Source organism: Chlamydotis macqueenii, chromosome 6, assembly GCF_036417535.1.
Source record: "Chlamydotis macqueenii isolate bChlMac1 chromosome 6, bChlMac1.mat, whole genome shotgun sequence".
Classification (NCBI taxonomy): domain Eukaryota; kingdom Metazoa; phylum Chordata; class Aves; order Otidiformes; family Otididae; genus Chlamydotis; species Chlamydotis macqueenii.
This window is the reverse complement of record NC_141561.1, coordinates 11,224,420-11,243,950: the sequence shown is the minus strand read 5'-3', so window position 1 is coordinate 11,243,950 and position 19,531 is coordinate 11,224,420. Positions and strand designations below refer to the sequence as shown.

At 40.0% G+C, this 19,531-nt stretch overlaps 1 protein-coding gene across 2 annotated transcripts in view; it reads left to right on the top strand.

Moving 5' to 3' along the window:
• The window catches only part of KALRN (kalirin RhoGEF kinase), a 508,172-nt gene that overhangs the window by 284,082 nt on the left and 204,559 nt on the right, over positions 1–19,531 (top strand). For both annotated transcript variants that reach the window (XM_086751416.1, XM_086751415.1), the window contains one exon: positions 8,822–9,013. In XM_086751416.1, the coding sequence (XP_086607542.1) occupies positions 8,822–9,013 (192 nt within the window). The remainder of the gene's footprint in view (positions 1–8,821; positions 9,014–19,531) is intronic.

The following is a 19,531-nucleotide window of genomic DNA, read 5'->3' as shown; positions in this document are numbered from 1 at the left end:
ACTTCAACTTTCGTTGAAGCTAGGAAGCTGCTTTATTCTTGTAGATAGCAGAGGGACATTCGCCATCAAATTATCTGAGGTCCAGAGAGTAGGGGGATAGGGGCAGAGGTTGTCTGAGTCATGAGCGGGTGGTGTGTTACCATTCCTGTTCACAGGGTATGTTGAGAAACATCCGTCTGCCAAATGGAAATATCCAAATTGTCAACAAAACAGAGCTGTTGAGATTTTATTCTCATCATGTGTTTTGTCTCCAGCCGACAATGTACCAAAGTGTGAGGTTCGCTCTGGATGGAAAGACAAATTTTTAAATGAATCTTTGGTACAAGTTAAACTTATCTGGTCAAATAGAGGGGATCCAGAACACCAAGGGGTTCCCTGCTTCCCTCTGAGTCTAGAGGGATTGTAGACAGTGCTAGCACATGGTGCTAGCTCAGCTGCACCACAAGATATGATACTTCATAGAATTTGGGACAAAGTTTTGCTGAATTTTCTTCTGTTAAAGGTTATTTCATTCTATAAACAGTCCGATGTCACTCAAAATGTGCTAGAGGAAAGATGTTATAACCTGTCTCCAATGGAAATAAAGACACAGCGGAGTCAGGGTAGTGGCTGTGGGGGAAACAGGGAGAGGAAATTCTTTGCTGTTTCATTTAAAGTAGGTTTCATAAAAACCTAGACACTAGAAGCAAGGCCAGGCAGTTTATAGAATTCACATCCTTGTAGGTTTATTTCTGCCTCTGTTTTCAAGGCAGCAGTGCTACCAGTTGTATTTGGTACTGACTTTTTCCAGTACTGCTGACCGTCCAAAGCCTTTTACTACTGTTGTTGCTGTGTCTTTGAAACCTCCAAACTGTGAGCGTGATATTAAACCCAGAATGCCTGAAGTTATTTCAGTTCAGGAGACCGACAGGACTTGATAAAGCTGTCATGATTGTACTCATGTCTGCAGGGCTCGGAAAAGATGCGAGCTGAGCCTTTGGGACAGAGAATGGTACCGTGCCCTCCTAGATTGCTGCTCACCTCTAAGCTGCCACGTTTCTTTGTTTCTGCACTCGCCTTCCCTTTTCCCCCTGTCATAGAGAAGTTCTGGGACTTTGCTGTGAACTATCTGGGCTTGTTGATGATATTTCTCACTTGGGAAGCTTTCAAAATGCTGCATTTCACTCCTGACAGTTTGCCTTCTTGTGCTTCCTTGTCATCTCTGAAGAAAAAAAAAAAGCTTTCCTCACCTTTTCTGAGTTTCAAGGGCTCAGGTACCTTACAGTCACTGGAGCAGCTCTCATTCATACACCCTGCTAATCACCGATTTATCAAGTCATTGTGCAGTGATAATATTGTTTTCCTGGTACACTCACTGTCCTGCAATATCAGATTATACTATTTTTTGGCCTTAAAACCAGTTTGGTTTCATGTCTGATACCAGAACTACTGTATAATGGCATCTCTAGTCAGTGATGTTGTCATTGTTCTGCTGTCCTTGCTGCTGCTCACTTCCACATTCCTGTTACTGTGCGAGGATATTCTCAAAGAGAAGGGATCAAGCTCTTTTTATGGCTATTACCAAGCATCAAATGCTACAATAAAACTTGGCCAATAGTTGTAAATTTTGATTTCTTCCCTAATTCTTCTACATCCTTGTAGAGTCCATAAAATACTGAAAATATTTAACAGCAATGGGAGTATTTTGTCGTCTCATTTTAATATGCTGTTTAGGTATGCTTGTCCAAGAAGAGCGATAGGGTGAAAGAGAAAAAATATTCCGAAGACTATTAATTGATCTTTACCTGCATAACCCTATCATCATATTTCCTACTCCTTCCAATATAAGCACAAAACGAGCCTCTGTATTAGGTAGATACTCTTTCTATTGAGGGTGCCTTAAGGTGCCAAAGTGAGATGTAACTGCTGGCTTTGAAGGGCTGTGAGACCACCTCCATTGAAACTGTCAAGTTTTTTTCAATGCAGTCTCTGAAAATTGTTTCCTCTAATGGTTCTTTGGTTTATAAACGGAGTTGATTTTGTGTTAGACCGAGTGGATGAGCCTTTCTCGGGCAGCACTGCTGTCTCAGCTGGCAATCTTTCTTGCTTCAGGAAAGATGCCAAAGATGGCTTTGTGGGATTAAAATTTCATTCTTGTGCCAAAGGGGTATTCTTGTAGCTCCTGTGTGGAGCTTTGTAGATCAAAACTCTTAAATCCCATCTCACAAAGTGTAAAAGTAAAAGTGCATGTAATTCTGGTAGTTTCAACTGCACCTTCTTCAAGGATGTGTCTCGGACTCTGGTGTGATCCTGCAATGATATGCCCTCCTTATAACATGAAGAGTGCACATTGCTTCCCTGGAAAGAGTGGGACTGTTTCCTTATCTTATAGAAAGCAAGTGCTTAGTTGTTTATTTAATAGAGGAGATTACTCATATATACTCAATAAAATAAAATAGGGAGGAAAGAGAAAGTTTGCCAGGCTCCAGGTGAAGCCTTTGGTGGGTGTAGTCTTTCTGCCTATGAAAACGATGAAATCCCTTGTCTCCCCCCTTGCAACAATTAAAATGAATCTTGCAACATTTAAAAAAAAAGAAAAAAACAGTAATCTAAGCAGAGATTTGAAAAGTCTAGATCTTCGCCAAACATGCTTTTGAGCATTCTGAGTTAGAAGCAGCTTTGGAGGCATTCAAAGTAAAGTCCTTGCATAGCTGGTACTTTCCAGAAGTGACAGAAGAATTCAGTGATGGTTGAGCTGACCACACTGAGCTAAGAAGATACCTTGTTCTGTGTGTGTATGTGGTATGTGCACCCGAGTTGCATCTGTGTGTCTTTGCATACTTTTTAATATTGGATATACATGGCATTTAAAACATTATTTCACTATATGATTAGCTGGCATTTCGTTGGATAATGATTGTGATTAACTGGAGTTAATTAGCATGATTGTGGTAATAAGAGTATTTTCTGCTTGATATATGATTGCACTTCTGAGTGAGATGAACAGTTGATGTGATAAAATATACCATAGGCAACATTTTTTTCAGTCTAAAGTAAGCACTCAATATGAAATAGCACAAAGAATTATTATTTTAGCTAATGTATTTCCAGCTGTTAATTCTAATCTTGCTTATTTATTAGTTTGAAGGTCTAAGGTAGCTTTTAAACAGTTTATCTGGAGTTTCAGCATTTGATGTAATGGGTAAGTGTCATTCTTTTAAATTCAACTAATAAATTCATTTCAGTTTGTGTGTGAACCCAGAGGGAAAATCATAAATAAAAGATAACGATACATGGAAAAATATGTGGTTCTTGGCAATGGTTACTGAGGATGCTGTGTGATATCCACCTTGTCATTCCTGGGGACTGTTTATTTCTGATTCATGCTGAAAAATCCCTTATGCTTAGATAATCCACAGAAATAATGGAATTACTGACAATGTAAAGTAGTAATTAGTACAGCCATGGTATTGTATCTGCCTTTTAGCCATCTGAAATGGGAGTGAACTTCACATTCCCAGATCCGTGGATGTTCCTGAACTGAGCTAAGCTTCAAATGTCAGCGAGGAAGGAAGTAACAATGGATCAGTAAATACAGGTGCCCAGTCAGAAAGTGTCTGAAGAAAAATAATTTTAAAACATTATGAAAGAACCATAGTCTCACAATGAGAGATGAGAGGCGTTAGGACCTTTCTACCCCATACCTGCTGCAAAGATAACTTTTCTGGGAGCTGGCAGAGGTTTTCTGTGTGTTGCTCGTGTGCTGAAGCGTAGGTGACATTCCAGGCACTGTGGTTCCTAGACTGTGTTCGCAAATAGATGCAGTTCTGAAAGCAGCTATGATTTCGTTGAAATTGTCAAATGGTTGATACTTGGACACACACTCACACATGCTTGCACTCTCAAAGTTACCTGATGCCCTCGTGTTAAACTATTTAAACAGTTGTGATTCACTCATTTAAAGGTTGGCATGTTCTGACATGTCCATCAAAGCTGAATATAACAGGCTGTAGTATTTGAAGAACTCAAACTTGAAGGACAGGGCAAGGAGAACTGGGGCAAAATTATGACAAGAAAAACTTAAGATGAATTGCCATATCTGAGGGAAGAAGAATCTGCAAAAGAAGGCGATGGAAACTTCATTAACCTGGGTATTTTTTAACAGGATCTGAAGAAGTTTCCATTCTAGTGTACAGTAGGGCACAATCCTGTATTAATAGAACAAGTGGCTGCTTGGCCTCGGAGGTATATTCTGCCTTTAACTTCTGTAACTGTGATTCCTGGTAAAGTCTGTTTTAAATTAGAGCAACAGAGCACAAGTAAGAATACAGGTCTTGATTTGATTATGAGAAATTCAAACTGAATAAAATCACTTCTTACATTAGATCATCATATGCACTTAGCCTTTGCCCTTCTTAAGGGAGGAGGAATTTTGACAAAGATGGATGCTTCCTTAAACCTCAGATTTATTTATCAAAGAAATGCTTCATTGTGGTCACTTACTTTAGCTGTAGAATATCAAATTACTAAAGATATAGTTGTCCACAAAAGCCTGACTGTGACATCACTTAACCTAAACAAAAAATGGAGCAAATTTTAACAAAATGGCCTGAGCAAATAATCTGATAGTGGTAACTGAGCTCCATAATTAAGGATAACAATAGTTTATAAGGATTGAGAACAAATACAGAATCAGCTCCATAATTATAATTTTGTGAATGTGAATCATGCTGTAGTTTCTGCAGGGAGGAGTGCTACTTGCTGTCTATATGCAGAACAGGGGTATGAGGCCTCCGGAGTTGTATTTTTAGCCCTTTGCCGTCTTCTGTCTGCTCCTACGATCTTGAGTAAATGGCTAGGAGGCTGACCCAGTTCTCACTGAAGTCAGTAAGATCCTTTTTACTGTTTTCAGTGAGAGACAGATCAGGCTTTGAACTTTGTCTTGACAGCCCATCTTTGCAGCAGAAGTAATAATACTGCAATTTCATCTTTGGTGTTGAAGAGTAGAGTCACAACTCTAAAGAACATAAAGGAGATATCACATCACAGAAAGCCTAATAAGTCTCCTAAGCTTCAGCCTGCAGGCATAAGATGGGATTCACATCACTAGTCTTTAGTCAAGAAGATCAGATCTAAGCTAGCCATCTAAGTTCTGTCTCTCATCAGTACTTACTGGCCTCTAGAGATGCCATCTCTTCCATGCCTTTTACATGGTGAAACCTAGGTGACAAAGCTCTCTGAAACAATAGGAGGAACCTTTGCCTGGAACTGCCTTTTAGAGCCCCAGAAATTGTTTAACATGGAATAAGGCAAACTGGTGCTGCCTCGTTCCCCTTCAGCGTATCTGACTATCTACTTGGGAAGTGCAGTGTCTAGGATACGTCTTTTGTGTTTAATGTAATACCATATCTGAGCCCCTGCCCCATTCCCCTACCTCATGTTTCTCCTCATGTGTACAGCTTAACCTTTACCTTCTTAGAAAGTTTTTAATCTTCGTGCCCATTTGGAGGTGTACCTAGATCCTGTGTCCTGGTAGATCTTTTCAGATCTCAGAAGGGCTGGGAATCTGAGGTAACCTTTTCTGGCTCGAGGTGGCAGGATACAGAGGCATTATATGCTTTTATTCATCATGAGATGTAATTCTCTCCTGGATTCGCACCCTGCCTGATCCAGGGTTATGTCACACCAAAAAGGTACAAAGTGCTTCAAACAAATTAAATAAGGGGCTGTACTGTGAAAGGCTTGCTAACCAGAGAGCGAGCTCAGGATGAAAATGTACGAAGCAGGCAAGCGGTGCAGCATTATAGTACCAACTAGGATGAAGCTCTCAGGTTCAACACAGCTTTAGTTCAGCACTTGTAGAGAAAAACACGTATATGAAAATATTTGGTATGCGTAACAAGTTCTGATATGATTTGTGTGCACTTGAAGAAAATGAACAGAACAAAAGTAGAGCAGGCCCTCAGTAAATAACTGACCTCTAGCTTATTTGGCCTGTGCTGTGTTTATATCTCGTCCAACAGTAGATGACAATCCTTTCATGAATACGTCAAACTCTGGAGTTCAAGGCAAATGTGGTTAACTCCCAAATGTGGTTGCTTATCTGAAATGCATCTAAACCTCTTAAATCTGCAACAGTGAGCTGGAAATCTCTCAGCACCAGACCTTCATTCTAGAATGGCAGGGATAAAGCCATTAGTGTTTTTTTCTGTCATAAATTGCACCTATTTTTAAAACTCAGACACTTAGCTAGGAACTCAGTGGACAAGGATAGAAAAAGAGGTGAAGAAAAATTTCACCATACATAAAAAGCATTTTGTTCAGATTTCTTATGCATGACACATTTATGCACATGTGTCCAAAATTAGGTACAAATGCTTCAGGGAAGCATCACTGTATGCTGACACTGCCTGGCACAGCCCAAGGGAAATACTAGGTGTGCCTTCTTTCACATCCAGCCAACCTCCTTGTAGAAAATCCCCTTTGCCTCTGGAGAACCTTGTGCAATACAAAGGGACTGCTGCAGGACCATCCTTTACTGTCTGGGCAGTGTGGCCAGAGCCTCTGCAGAGGCCAAACTGAGCTCCTTTTTTTCCCCAAAGTCTACGGCTCACCATGCAGTATATTTGTATCTGATCATCGTATTGGTGAACTCATCTGATCTAGATGTAATTAGGTACAGCGCATGTCAGAGTCAGTAAACTTGTAATGGTTTTCAGCAGAGATGAACCTAAGTGTGTAAGGGACAAATGCAGCAAAGCTGTATTCCTACTGTATTTCAACAAAGATGCTCATGTCTCAAATCTGTGCCATAAACAGAGAGTGAATGCATTTTAAAGTATACTAAACATTACAAATAAAACCAGGGGACAGCCTTCTTCCCAGGGAGCTGGGCTGGTGTTTGAGCTGTTGTAGTGGTAATGTGTGAAAAACTCTAGAGTGGAGTAGACTTTGAAAAATAGTGCTAGCTTTGGCATTTGCTCCAAATACTATTGGAAGAGGATCATTCAGAAAGGATTCTGTTAAGTGAAATGGGACCCTAATTCACATCATATTAAATGGAACATTTTTTACAAATTCGCAGCTGAAGAAGTTTCCAAAAAATTATTATTAAAACTTAACATTTTGCCGCTGTTAACAACCTAACCATTATAGCAGGGCCTGAAAATGAGGGAATAAAAATTTACTATTGGTGACAAAACTGTCTAGAATATGTTCTTCACAGTCCAAAATGAGAAACGTAAATACTGTATATTTATATTCAGCCCTCAGCAACTGGGAAAATGAACAGTGAATGAGCTGTTTTCTTTCAGCTTTTTATGACTGGAAATATTTTTCCCCCATTAAACACTTGGAGGCCAGTTTTCCATCTTTGTATTGAGTATTTTCTCAAGCAACAGCTATTGACTGCAGCAGGATATTAGCTAAGTAAGGACAACATGACTTGATTCATGGCTTTTATGTTTGTCAGTGTTCTTTTAATGCTCAGAAGTACATGTGTGTCCACAGTGTTCAAAGGTATTTTGTGTACATGCATTGATTTAATGCATTTTTAAACTGAGGAGGATTCTCAGTAGGATTTTGAAAATGAAAGTGCTGCAGTTCTGCTTCTGTTGATGGGGAGGTTAAAATTCTCAGTGTGAGCAGCCGTAGGCCAAGCATTTCTGTGATCATGTGAGCATTTCTGAAGATCTTACCCGGTACTGGAAACACCCTTAAGCTTCTGCCTTTGTCTCTCCTTATTTTTGTTAACTGCCACAGAGCTATTGGCCTCAACTTGAGTGAAAAAACCTTTTCTATGACAGCAAAGGCTGGCAATGTTTAGTTAGCTAAACGCAGCTGACTAAACCATAGCTCCATGTCTATGGAGAAGACGACACCACTCTCTTTATGTTTCTGCTTTTGTTTATAAGACATTCTGGTGTATTAGTGGTGTTTTCCAGAAACGTGAAAGAGGGAGAGAAAGGATGAGGCAGGTAATTTGAAAGCTGAGATAAGTTTGATGGAATTCACCTCTGTTCCTCCACAGTCTGACATGTCTTGGGCACATCGCTTAGCTCTGTGTTCTTCAGTTCCCTCTCTGTAAAGTAGGAGTAACACATCTCATATCGCAAAGGCTCTGGCTATGGGGTAAATCTATTCAGGACAGTGAAGTGGTCAAATTCTTATGTAATAGAGGGCAGGTATGTACCTGGGACAGACTGGAAATGATGCCCCTCCAAAGTAATCTCAGCATTACATACTGGCAGCTGCAAGCTAATCAAATGGACTTATTCCATTTAGAAATATGATGCAGAGCAGTAGATGAGAGGAAAAAAAATGTAGAAGGAACTTGAAGATGCAGTCTTGTCAAGTTGCCTTACAAAAGCCAGTGAAAGGCAAATGTTTCTTGAGGCTGAGACCTCTCTGGCTAACATGATTACATGCTGTAATGTGATAGCTGTTGGGAGGCCTTTGCAATGAGCTTGTAGGCAAGTGTCACGTGAGGCACTGTAGGCTTCTGAGGTGGTTAGTCCCACTTGCTTCACTACATTATCTTTGAGAAATTCCGGGGGACTTGGAAATAAACAAGTGCACAGTCCTGTTGCTGTGCCTGGCAGGACTGAGCTGGGGTGGTGTGTTTCAAACAAGAAATTATTTCGTGTGTACTCAGGATCAGTCTGTGTGGCTTTATACATTCTCATTTCACAGATGGCAGTGCCAGTAGGAAATATTACTATTGTTCTAAAACTCTGGTATTCACTTGCTTTCATGCCATCAAAAGTATAATCAGCCGATTTCAGGGGTTTACTTGCCACAGTTGTATTACTCATACTCCATTTCTTGCTTTGTTTGCTGGTAGAATACGTACACCAATGCAGACAAGCTTTTGGAGGCTGCAGAGCAGTTGGCTCAGACTGGGGAATGTGACCCTGAGGAGATCTATAAAGCAGCCCGGCATCTGGAAGTACGGATTCAGGACTTTGTCCGGAGGGTGGAACAGAGGAAACTTCTCTTGGACATGTCCGTCTCCTTCCATACCCACACCAAAGAGGTAAGATGTGCATGAGGGATTTTTTTTCTGTGTATTACAGTGCTGCAAGAGGCTGACTCTGAAAACTCAGATGATATAGAAAAGGCATCTTCACGGTGCAGGGCTGATATCCAGTTCATCTGATGTATATGACTAACTGTTGTAAAGGGGAAACAAAATGTGAATGAAGTATATGAATGATGTAGCACACTAAAATATAGGGACACCATATCTAACATATCAAGCAGTGCTTAATTCACAACTAGAATGCATTGTTATAAAGCAAGAATTCTCTTGTAAGAACATGTGTTGATATTAAAACCTTAGGTATAAACATGCTAGCAGTGTGATACGTATACTCAAAGGGATTCCATTTGAATGTAATGTTAATTAATGCAGCCATTACTAGTAAGTGTTACTGGAAATATTACCTTGTTTAATGAGGCAGACTTCAAAATTACGGTTAAAGAGCAAATAGCCACATACTGATACAGCGAATCAGTGAGGTCCTGAATAAATGCTGTTTAGTGCAATTGAAAAATATCCAGAGATAAGGCTGTCTCGACAGAGATATAGTGGACAGGACATCAAATAGGAGGCCACTGGGGATGTAATTAAAGCATACTTCACATTTTTCTGCAGACCAAAGGCCATTCAGTGATGAGTGACTTTTAAAGATAGAGTTTCTGCTGAGAGAGATGGAATTAGTCAGAATGGTTGTTTTCATGCTCTACAGCATCTGTTTGCAAAACCACACTTGATGAGAAAGATGTTTTTAGAAGCTGCAAACTTTGCCTGTGTTTGTTGATTTACATGTTACAAGCAAGCTGTGTATAGCAGGCTTCTGTGTGTTGGGGAGCCTCCTTAAATAGAAGGTGTATGCACACTTTCATATATATATGTGGAAGATAGTTGGAGTTACCGTGTGTCCACTATAGCTGTTGATACATGAAGGTTTTCCTTTTGCACCTTGCTTCTGCAATATACTGAAGTCTAGTTACTTTAAGCTTCTGAATAGTACTGTTGTTTCCAGAGTAGCTATGAAACACTTGCAGCTATGCTTTTTTTTTTTTTTGCCACAGGGGAAGCTTAATTGGTTATTTCCTCAATCAAAATTATTTCATAACAGTTTCCTACTGTGATTAACCTCACTTCACCTATGCAGGTGGTGAGTAGTAACACAAAGATAGGCATGACTCCAGGAAGTTATCAGTATGTTTTCTATCAGCTAAATTTCTTCTGATGATTTTTGGTACTGCGTAGCCTAATTTGGGTTTGGGAACTAGAGCTTCCCTGTATGAAGGATTTTGAATTGCAGTGCACTATGCTCACTTCTACTCTTCTTCAACAAGAGGGGAACTTGCCTGCTCCACCTACCTCATTTTAATGAGCCCTGTTTCGGTGTTGTATAAAAATGCACATTTTTTTTAAACTATTAAAAAAGAAAACCCAGTCTTTTGTGACAGTATCAATGCTTTTTATGAGATGTTGAGAGTAAACTCTAAATCTCTGACTCATGTTTACCCAGGGACAGATTGGTGCTGTGATGCCTTTTTGGAAAGCTCAGTAAGTACTTGCTGTCAGTTTTAGGAAGACCCACAGTGGACAGACTCTAGGTGCCTCTGTCTCTCCAGAGGGACAGACGAGGGAGCTGTAGTATAAAACTGAGACATCAGCAAAGTCTGAGTGGACCCAGGAAGCCGTGTTCAACAGAACGAATGACAGTGGTTGGGCTGGGTTCAAAGAGGCTGCTAGAGTTACTGCAGTCTCCAGCAGTTCCCCAGCATCGGAGGATGCACAGTAGCTCTGCAAGAGGAAGAAAGTTTTAACTTCCTTACCCCTGAGTTAATTCACTCCTGTGGGGGCCAAACACTCTGGTTTTTGCAGGTTCATTGAGTTTTGTTGTGTGTCACTACCTGCCTCCTTCAGTGACACGTTTCTGCACTGGTCGGAATCACACAGCCCAATACTGCATTTTCTTGCCAAAAATAATAAGTGAGGAAATCACTGTGGTTTTAGTATTTGTCTGCCAGCTGTGGGGATCCCCACAGACACAGAGAAGACAAACGACTGGCAAGGGGACCTGATGAAAGGGCAAAGCATTACAACAAGAGAGCCTTAGCACATATTTGGATCTGTATTTGCCTTTCTATGCTGTAAATAGATTGGCTCAACTGGTGATGATTCATTGCTTCGCCTTGCTTGGCCCTTCACATATATTCTAAAATGGCGAGTCAACCAATGTAATTGTCATTCTTCAATGTAAATATAAAACAAATAGCTGAATTCCTCAAAAATTAAGAAATACAAATGTCCTTCCTTTGCCACCATGCCTGTAACAGTATTATGTCCTTTCTCTATTTCATACCAACTGATCTCAGTTGGTTCCTCCCTGGGCTCTGACTAGGAAATGTGCTCAGCCCCGGTGAGACCTCTCAGCCTACACGGCTGGGCTGGACCAAATGCAGGTTCTTGCTCTAGCCACTTGCCCACTTGTCCGGGTCGGATCTGGACCATCCATGCAGTTTTATGAAACTGCTTCAAAATACATTCATTGTATTTGCTGAGATTTCAGTCCCAAACAACAAAGATAACATTAGATTCCCATTTTAAAGTCAGGATTTATCAAGAAAAATTCACTTTAAGTCAGTAGCAGTTTTAGTTGAGTTAAAGAGTTCAATATCTGATTTAAATTCTAGTAGACATCAAGGCAAAAGTCCTTTTACTGCAGCAGTAAAATACAGAGAGATCTGTGTTCCATTGCTGCCATTTTACCAGGCATTCCAGTTACAGTGCTGACACATCTCCCTGATTAACCATGCACCTCCTACAGCCATGCTGTGCCTGATGCTGGACTGTACTGTGCCCATCCAGACCCATCACCTGGGAGCATCTTTGGATGAGGACAAAGTAGTTTGGCTGGCATGTTAGTGTGTTTAACACCTGGCATATTTTGCATTATTCTAGAAGGCATTATTAGTTACTTAATAATAACCATCATTATTCATTTCACCCTTTGTAGTTCTTAAAACCATTTCTTAACTTACTAACAACTGTTTCTCTTATGTCCTTGGAAATGAATAAGCAGTTCCCTTCATGTTTTCTTGGCAATAATGCAGGAAACTATGGCCTAGATGTATTTTTTGTCTAAGTTTTCAAAATTCTCATTATTTCTTGAGATATTAATCTGCTGCGACAGGACTGGTGAATGGGAGAATTACATAGAAAGAATCAGTCTTACTGACATGTTTTTTAGGAAATATTCTAAATATCTTCCTTCAATTAACATGTAGCTTCTGACAGTCTCCTAGCACAGATGACTTCCATTTCTGATGTGATAACTCCCAGGTGTGGATGAGAGCATTTATTGTGAACTTCTCACTGCCTCACCTGTGCTCTACCCTCCTCTTCATCTCCACATGCAACTACTCAGATTCCCAGCACCTGAGAAGCTTTCAACAACTGCCATTGTTAAAAAGTGATCTTGTCAAATAAATGTTTCCTTTTGTAATCTACCTTACTAGGATTTCTTCAGGACAATATGTACTGTTGAATTAGGGAGTCATTTACATCTAGATACTGAGCAAAGTTAAGAGTGACTTTTTTTTTTTATACCACAGTAGACCTGAATCACTACTCATTTCATGTGAAAGTATTGTAAGAGGATTCCTTCTGCTAAACACTGACACAGTTGAAGGAATATGGAAAAGACTGTCAATTAAGCATAACAATAATTTGGGTTTTTTTTTTTTAAAGTGTGTTTACCTAAGAATACATACAATAAGCTGAAATGATGACTTTCTGGTATGGTAAAAATATTTTAGAGGCATACATTTAGAGCAGTCTCCTAAGTGACTGTTAGTGTCATAACTCATGAGTTGTGTAGTTGTCCTATTGCCATGCCTATAAAAGAGATGTTGTGTGTCCCACTGTCCTACAGTATTCATTATGCTCTCTTAGTTTATAGTGAATATTTTCATACCCTTTTAGGCCAAGGCATTCCTGATGGTGTGAGCAGAAACCTGGTACCTTGAGAATCAAATCCAATTATCTATATGGCAGGGTAAAGTTCTAAATTATTATCAGTGGGATAAATCCAACAGACTTGTATCCAAATAATTTCTCTCAGGATTAAGTGTGATTGAATTCAGGTTCTTCAGATCTGAATCAGTTATTAGCAGAATTGTCAGATCTTGCAGTTTTATCACAAATCTCATGATAGCTGATGGTTTTCTGTGAGCTGTCAGCTGCTAGGATCAAATGATGATAGAGGATTCTTGGCTGTCATTTCATTGTGTTTAAAAGAGAATAGTTTTTGAGCCTCCTGAAGAAGAGGTTGTGAATGTGATAAAATCACACCCTGAAGACTCAAAAACCTCAAGGCAAATAACAAAAACATCGTGTAATTCATTGTCTGAATCTTAATATTTTACGTTGGTCTCACACTTTTATACTTACAGTTCCGAAATGTACTTTACAATTTCAAGTATAACAATGTAGTCACAAAAGAGCACTGTCACCATTTCTGTATCATTGAAAACTTTTAAAGTCCTCTTGCACAATTAAATGATGACTTAGCATCTAGGAAATGTCTTTACTTTCCATACAGATTTTCTTTTCTGTTTAGCAATCATCGTTTTGTTTTGCCTTGCTTGAAGTGGAAGGAAATACTGCTACGGGCAGTTTCTGATACAGCATCAGTGCTGAGGGTTTAAACAGCAGTATGGAAAGGCCTGGGAATTACTTTTGTCAAGGAAGTGTTGAGGTGAGGCTACACATAGATAGCTGTGTGTGATATTTATATGCAAATAAATTCTTGGCTTCATCAGCAGGATTTTAGGCTTTTAGGATTAATGTAGGTGTCTAAGAGCAAGTATATGTACCTCAGTGTAGTCTCTATATAACTGAAGTAAAGGTTTGTTGTGTTACTTGTTGTGTTGGCTGATAATGAAGTTGCTAATTTAAGAACAAGAAGGAACTTGGCTGAATTTAGATCCATTTACAGTATATGGGTCTTACTGAACTACATTTCTGGGCATGAAAAGCATGTAACCACCTCTAGGTTTCTTGTACCTCAGTGAGTTACAGATTGCCACCTTTGTGTTGCCTTGAGTCCTGCAAGACAGCAGCAAAAAGCAAGAAAGGCAGCAGCGTGGTTTCAGGCCATGTGCCCTGTGCTTTGTTGGCCCTTGGTTGGTCAGAAGAGCAATAGGACGAGGTGCTCAGTGCTTGCAGTTTCATGTGGAGCCTGCCACGTCTACCTGGCCCACAGAACAGGGGGATGAGTATGCTGAGGAAATATTTAATGTTGAAGAATATTAAGTGCCAAACTCTTAACATGTTCTTACTGAACATGTGCAAACTGAAACTTGGCAGAGGTCTTCTGAGTGACCAAATTTGGGCAAATTTTCACAGGGATGACATAATGTATATCTTGACATCAAGGCTAAACCCTGCAAAATTTGAAACCCTTGCTTAAAAGCCTGGAGAGTCTGGAGCATCTCATGTGAGCAGAAATGAGACTCCTTTTCTAACACCGGCAAAGTAAGTTGTTTTTCCTGTTCCTCTCATTCTGGACCTTTTACCTCAAACTACATCAAGTTCAGCCTTGGGCGGACACTTGGTATGGAATGTTTCACTCTGAACAGCTTGTCTGATAAGGCCATGAGAAACTGAGAGCAAAGTCCTGGACCATTAAGTGTCAGGCAGCTACCTATATAGACCTTAATCATTTGTGTTCAGTAGATCACCTTGGTCATCCCGTAGATATCGGTGGGGTTACTTAAGTGAGTAATGGGAGTGGGTTTATCCTGTCAGTTAGGAACAGTAAGTGTTTTATTGCAGGCACTGCCAACTTAATTTTACTTGATAACCAAGGCCTGTGAAATTAAATTCTCTCTGCTTCGGTTGAAAATCATGATTAGGACATTATTTCAGTGTAGGTCACTAATTTTGACAGGGCTTGGTCCTCCCATTGTGGCAGAGTTGCTGAGAAGCAGGGAGCAGAAAGCCCATGGGGCTAAGGTCTGCTGCTGTTGACTCTCGTCAGGAGAGTTGATAAAGAATCACAGTTAATCACGGAGCAAACATGACAGTGGTTCTGGGATATATTGTATAATCCTGTAATTCATTGTATATTGACCCAGGATTCAAAGTGAATGTTACTGAACTTAATAATTTGTTGCTTGACTTGAACTGTTAATATTGACATTTCAGAGCAATCGCCCATAGAGACTTGAGATGAAGAGGATAATCAGTTTAGCAATTCCACTTGGCTGGCGACTTCTAGAATTCCTGAAAAGATCTTGGTCTCTGAAGATGTCTACCACTAAGTATTTGTCTCACACACTTGAACACTACTCCTGTCCTAGACAGTGCTTTTGTTCCTTTTTTTTCATATTATGGCCAGATTTAAAAACCAATGAAAGCATAAAACACTAAAATGACCCAGACTGGCTCTCCTGCATATAAAATGTTCACTGACTTGCCAATTCACATCTCGGCACTTTTCAGGGTTAGAATGAAGCACCATATGCCTTGTTCGAAAGCTAGAAGTTTTGTTCCTTCAGTGGATAATATGAACAACTGAAATATATACAAAGCAGCATACAAAATCAGACTTTGAAAATATCTGCCCCTCTGCTCACTGCAGGGCTATGAAACATCAAACCTTAAATTTATACCTCTTACAAGTATGAGTGTTGGTTTTTGCTGTCAGCTAAATCAGTGTAGTTTGGGGGATTATAAGCAGAGAAATCAGAAGACAAGGGAGTGAAAAAAAATGCTTTTATAAGTGATTAAGTAAATGCTAATTCTTTTTTTTTAAAAAAAAAAAAAGTGTTCAGTTTGTAAACATTCTGATATTTCCATCAGAGCTGGATTTGCAGACACAGAGCAAAGGATGTGGGAGAAGTGAACTGCCAGAGCTGCACATACAGGTAACGTGTATGCAGTCCTTTGCCTGGATGGCAGATTGCTTGGAGAAGACAGATACATTGCCACCTTACTGTTATCATTCTGATAACTGGGGCTGTAGAGAGGGCTCTGCTGGTCTAAAAAGCGTTATTTTTTGTGAGCTATCTAAAAGTTCATTCTGAGTTATCAGCAATCAGTTACCATGAAGCAGCAAAATAAGAGCAAATCCCTGCCCAACACCAGAGCATAGACTGTGGCTTTGACTAAAATGCAAACATTCATCAGTTATTCACATTGGTAGTTTCTCTGCAGAGTTAAATCTTGTCTATAAAGCTACCAAAGACCTGGGACTAAGGAACCAGGGCAGCTGGGATGGTGTGAGGTGCCCCTCTTTCCTGACCATTTGTTGTCTAGAAGCAAGGTTTTTTTCAGGAAGGATTAAGAAGCTGGGAATGGAGAGAGCTGTGGTATCCTGGCAGCACATCCTGCTCTTGAGCAGGGGAGTTTGAAGCACGGCCAGACCGCTAGCAAATAGAATTCTACCATCTGTGATGGCAAAAAAAAAACTGTGAGAGAGAATCAAGGTAATAAGAATTCAGTGTTTGTAAATGCAGCCATATAGACCCAATCTCAGGAAGTGAACCTGCAGCAGAGAAAGGCAGGTACATGGAAGAAAAATACTTTCCATCATTCTACCATACCAAAGGATTCCTATAGACTGCATTTAAGTTCACGCTTTGCTACCTGCATTTTTCAGGCCATTCACCAGCATTTTGACTGACCGCTTGGCTTCACTCAAATGTCATCATTGGCTTTTGAGGGCACTTGCCTGTGTTTTGTGTGTTAGGGAGATGGGCCTCCAGCCTATATGCCTTGCACTCTGGATAACAGTGGTTCATGCTGCAGTTAGAAGGGTGGTTTATGAGCACCTTTGAATAGGATGTGTCAACTTTCTTAACGTACTCTTTCAGTAGTCATATTACAGCCCATTTTCCCGATTTCCTGAAGCTGGGAAAGATGAGCTTCTCCTAGTTCCAGTGTGTGGGCTTGCAGCTTTTACTGCGGTGTACAAAGGCAACAGAGTGGGCAGCCAGTGCCTGTGATAATTTGCTTACTGAGTAAATCTTCATCAAAGCCATACAGGGACACTCCTGTAATTCACTCAGCACTCAAAAGACACTTTCTGTTACACCTCAAGTATACATATGCAACGGAGTCTACATGACTAGTTTAAAATGCTTAGTGTAGGTGTAGTGGTTCAATTTGATGGATCCGATAAGATGGTTTGGTTAGAGACAGTCCCACAGTTTGTTTAATCCTTAGCAAGTTTCAGAATGATTCAGAGTTGTCCCAAGTGGTTTATTTCTGAGATTCCTAGGCAGTAGTGCACAAAGTTGCACAAAAGGCTCAAAGCAGCAGATCAGTGTAAGACTGCAAGTGATATGGCCAGTCACTGGAGAAAGCACAGAGGGAAGAGGTAGTGAAGCTCCCATTTGAGAAGTAATGAAACGTTTAGAACCAGTGAAAAATTTAGAGGAAAATGTAATGGTACCTGCACTTATTTAAGTAAATTGCTCAATTTGTATTGTATATTTTACAGCTATGGAAAGCTCCTCCTGCACCAAATTGTACTCTATTACACTGGTGTTAATCTGAGTAAATCTTCTGATGTAGGAAGAACTTCTCCAAGCCTATCAGTGTGATCAAGTGCAGAATTTGATTTGTTTAGTACAATTACTGCAGTAAATTACATCCAGATTAATAATTACAAATAACTTCTATTAAAATTATACTAGAAGAAGAACATGTTTTTGCAATTCATGATGGTAGCAAAAAAAAGCACAGAACATGTACATCTGATTCTTAAGTTATAAGCCAACTTTCTCTCCTAGAGAAAATAGTCCCTGAATTACATTTACATGACCTTGGGTGGGGATCTACACACTCCCTGATGTAAGCATAGCTACCCAAATCACGTTTCCCTTGAGAGGAGATTATTTTGTGCTATATCAATCTGGTCCATGCAGGACTTAGAAAAAGCATCAGATGTTTAGGCATTGCAAATCCTTTTGCCATAGGCAAGGTTACTAATTAAAAAGCGTCAGGATACAGAAGCACCAGATGCAGCCCAACCAAGGATGAATGTCAAGAAATTGGCGAGGAAAATGGAAAAAGCAAGAAAGAGGTTAGGAAGAGATCAGATGGTTCTTTTTACAGAATGTTCCCTTTCTTTCCATTCATAATTTCTTCCCAACCAGCTTGATGGTATCTGACAACGTTACTTCTTGCAGCAGGGTGTCTCATCAGCTGTATGTTCCCGTGGAACTCGCATATTGTGACATTTTATATGTAGTGTCTGGTCATATCCCATCTTGTCTCATTTTATTAGGTATGCTGTGACACTTCACTGGTGGCATGCGGTCACATCACAGCTCATCATTGCATAGGTGGTTTTTTATGTTTCTGTTGACATTTCCATGAGACCTTGAATGCAACTTTGGAAAACATAGTTGACATATGGTTCCAGTTTGTAACAACCATCGGTTCTTTCAACTGAAATGGCACTGGATGCATTTTAAGTGTGAATAAGCATCAGCTGATGAAGGTTAACTGTGCTGAAAAGTTTTATTATCTCCACCATGCTGGTGTGGGGAAATCAAGGTAGAAATGGCAATTTCCTAAAGGCCGTGCAGTGAAGCCGGATCCACAACAGCACTTGAACAGGTGCTTAAACATAAGAAGAGCCTGAAGTCTTGCCATAAATTAACCTGGACTTGGAGTCTATGTGACTTCCTAATGTATATTATGAAAAAGCCAGATGTTACTGCTCAGAATAGGTTTGTATAAGCCTGGCATAGCAGCAGAGGAAAATAGGGTTGATGGACATCTTTCTCTGGAGCAATTCTGTTTGTGTTTTTTTTTTTTTTTTTTCAACCTGCCCTTGGTTCTCTACACACTTATGTTACAACTCATGGAGTGGAAATAGCGCAAATCACGTGGGAGAAGAGGATTCCCATATTTTACTGAATTCTTCTGCATTCTGCTCTAGCTTTCATTGCTGTGATGGATGTTCATCCTTCTGGGACCTGCTCATGACATTTCTCTGACACAGTAAAGGAGTAAAACGTATACCCTGGAAAGTTGCTTATTTCCATTAACACCCTTGTTTTGAACAACTAGCAAAAATGTTGTACAGTAGTAATTCTCATGGATTGAACTGGCTAGTTCTTTGCTTTTCACTGGTCTCGTTACTCAGTGTTTTTAAACTGGTTTTGGGATTGAAACTCATCTCTGGCATTTGCAATGAGCAGCGTCTAAACACTGGATGTTTAATAGTTATTTCAAACACGCAGGTAAGATTTTCTTAGCGGTCTCTTTAGATTTTAGATTTTCTTTAAAGTGGTCCCTTGCTCTAAGTCAGAAGTATTAATTTCTAGGTAACAGGCACAGATGTCCTTCAGACCTCCAGTAAGTGGTCTTATTAAGTACTTGAGTAAAATGAAGGGTATTGCATCAGATGAAATAGCTGGGAATAGAGAGCTGTATTGTCTCCTGGATGGAGGGAAACTGCCTGTGTTTTATATCCAAGAAAGTCGCAGAAGTTGTTACAATGCATGAGAGGTA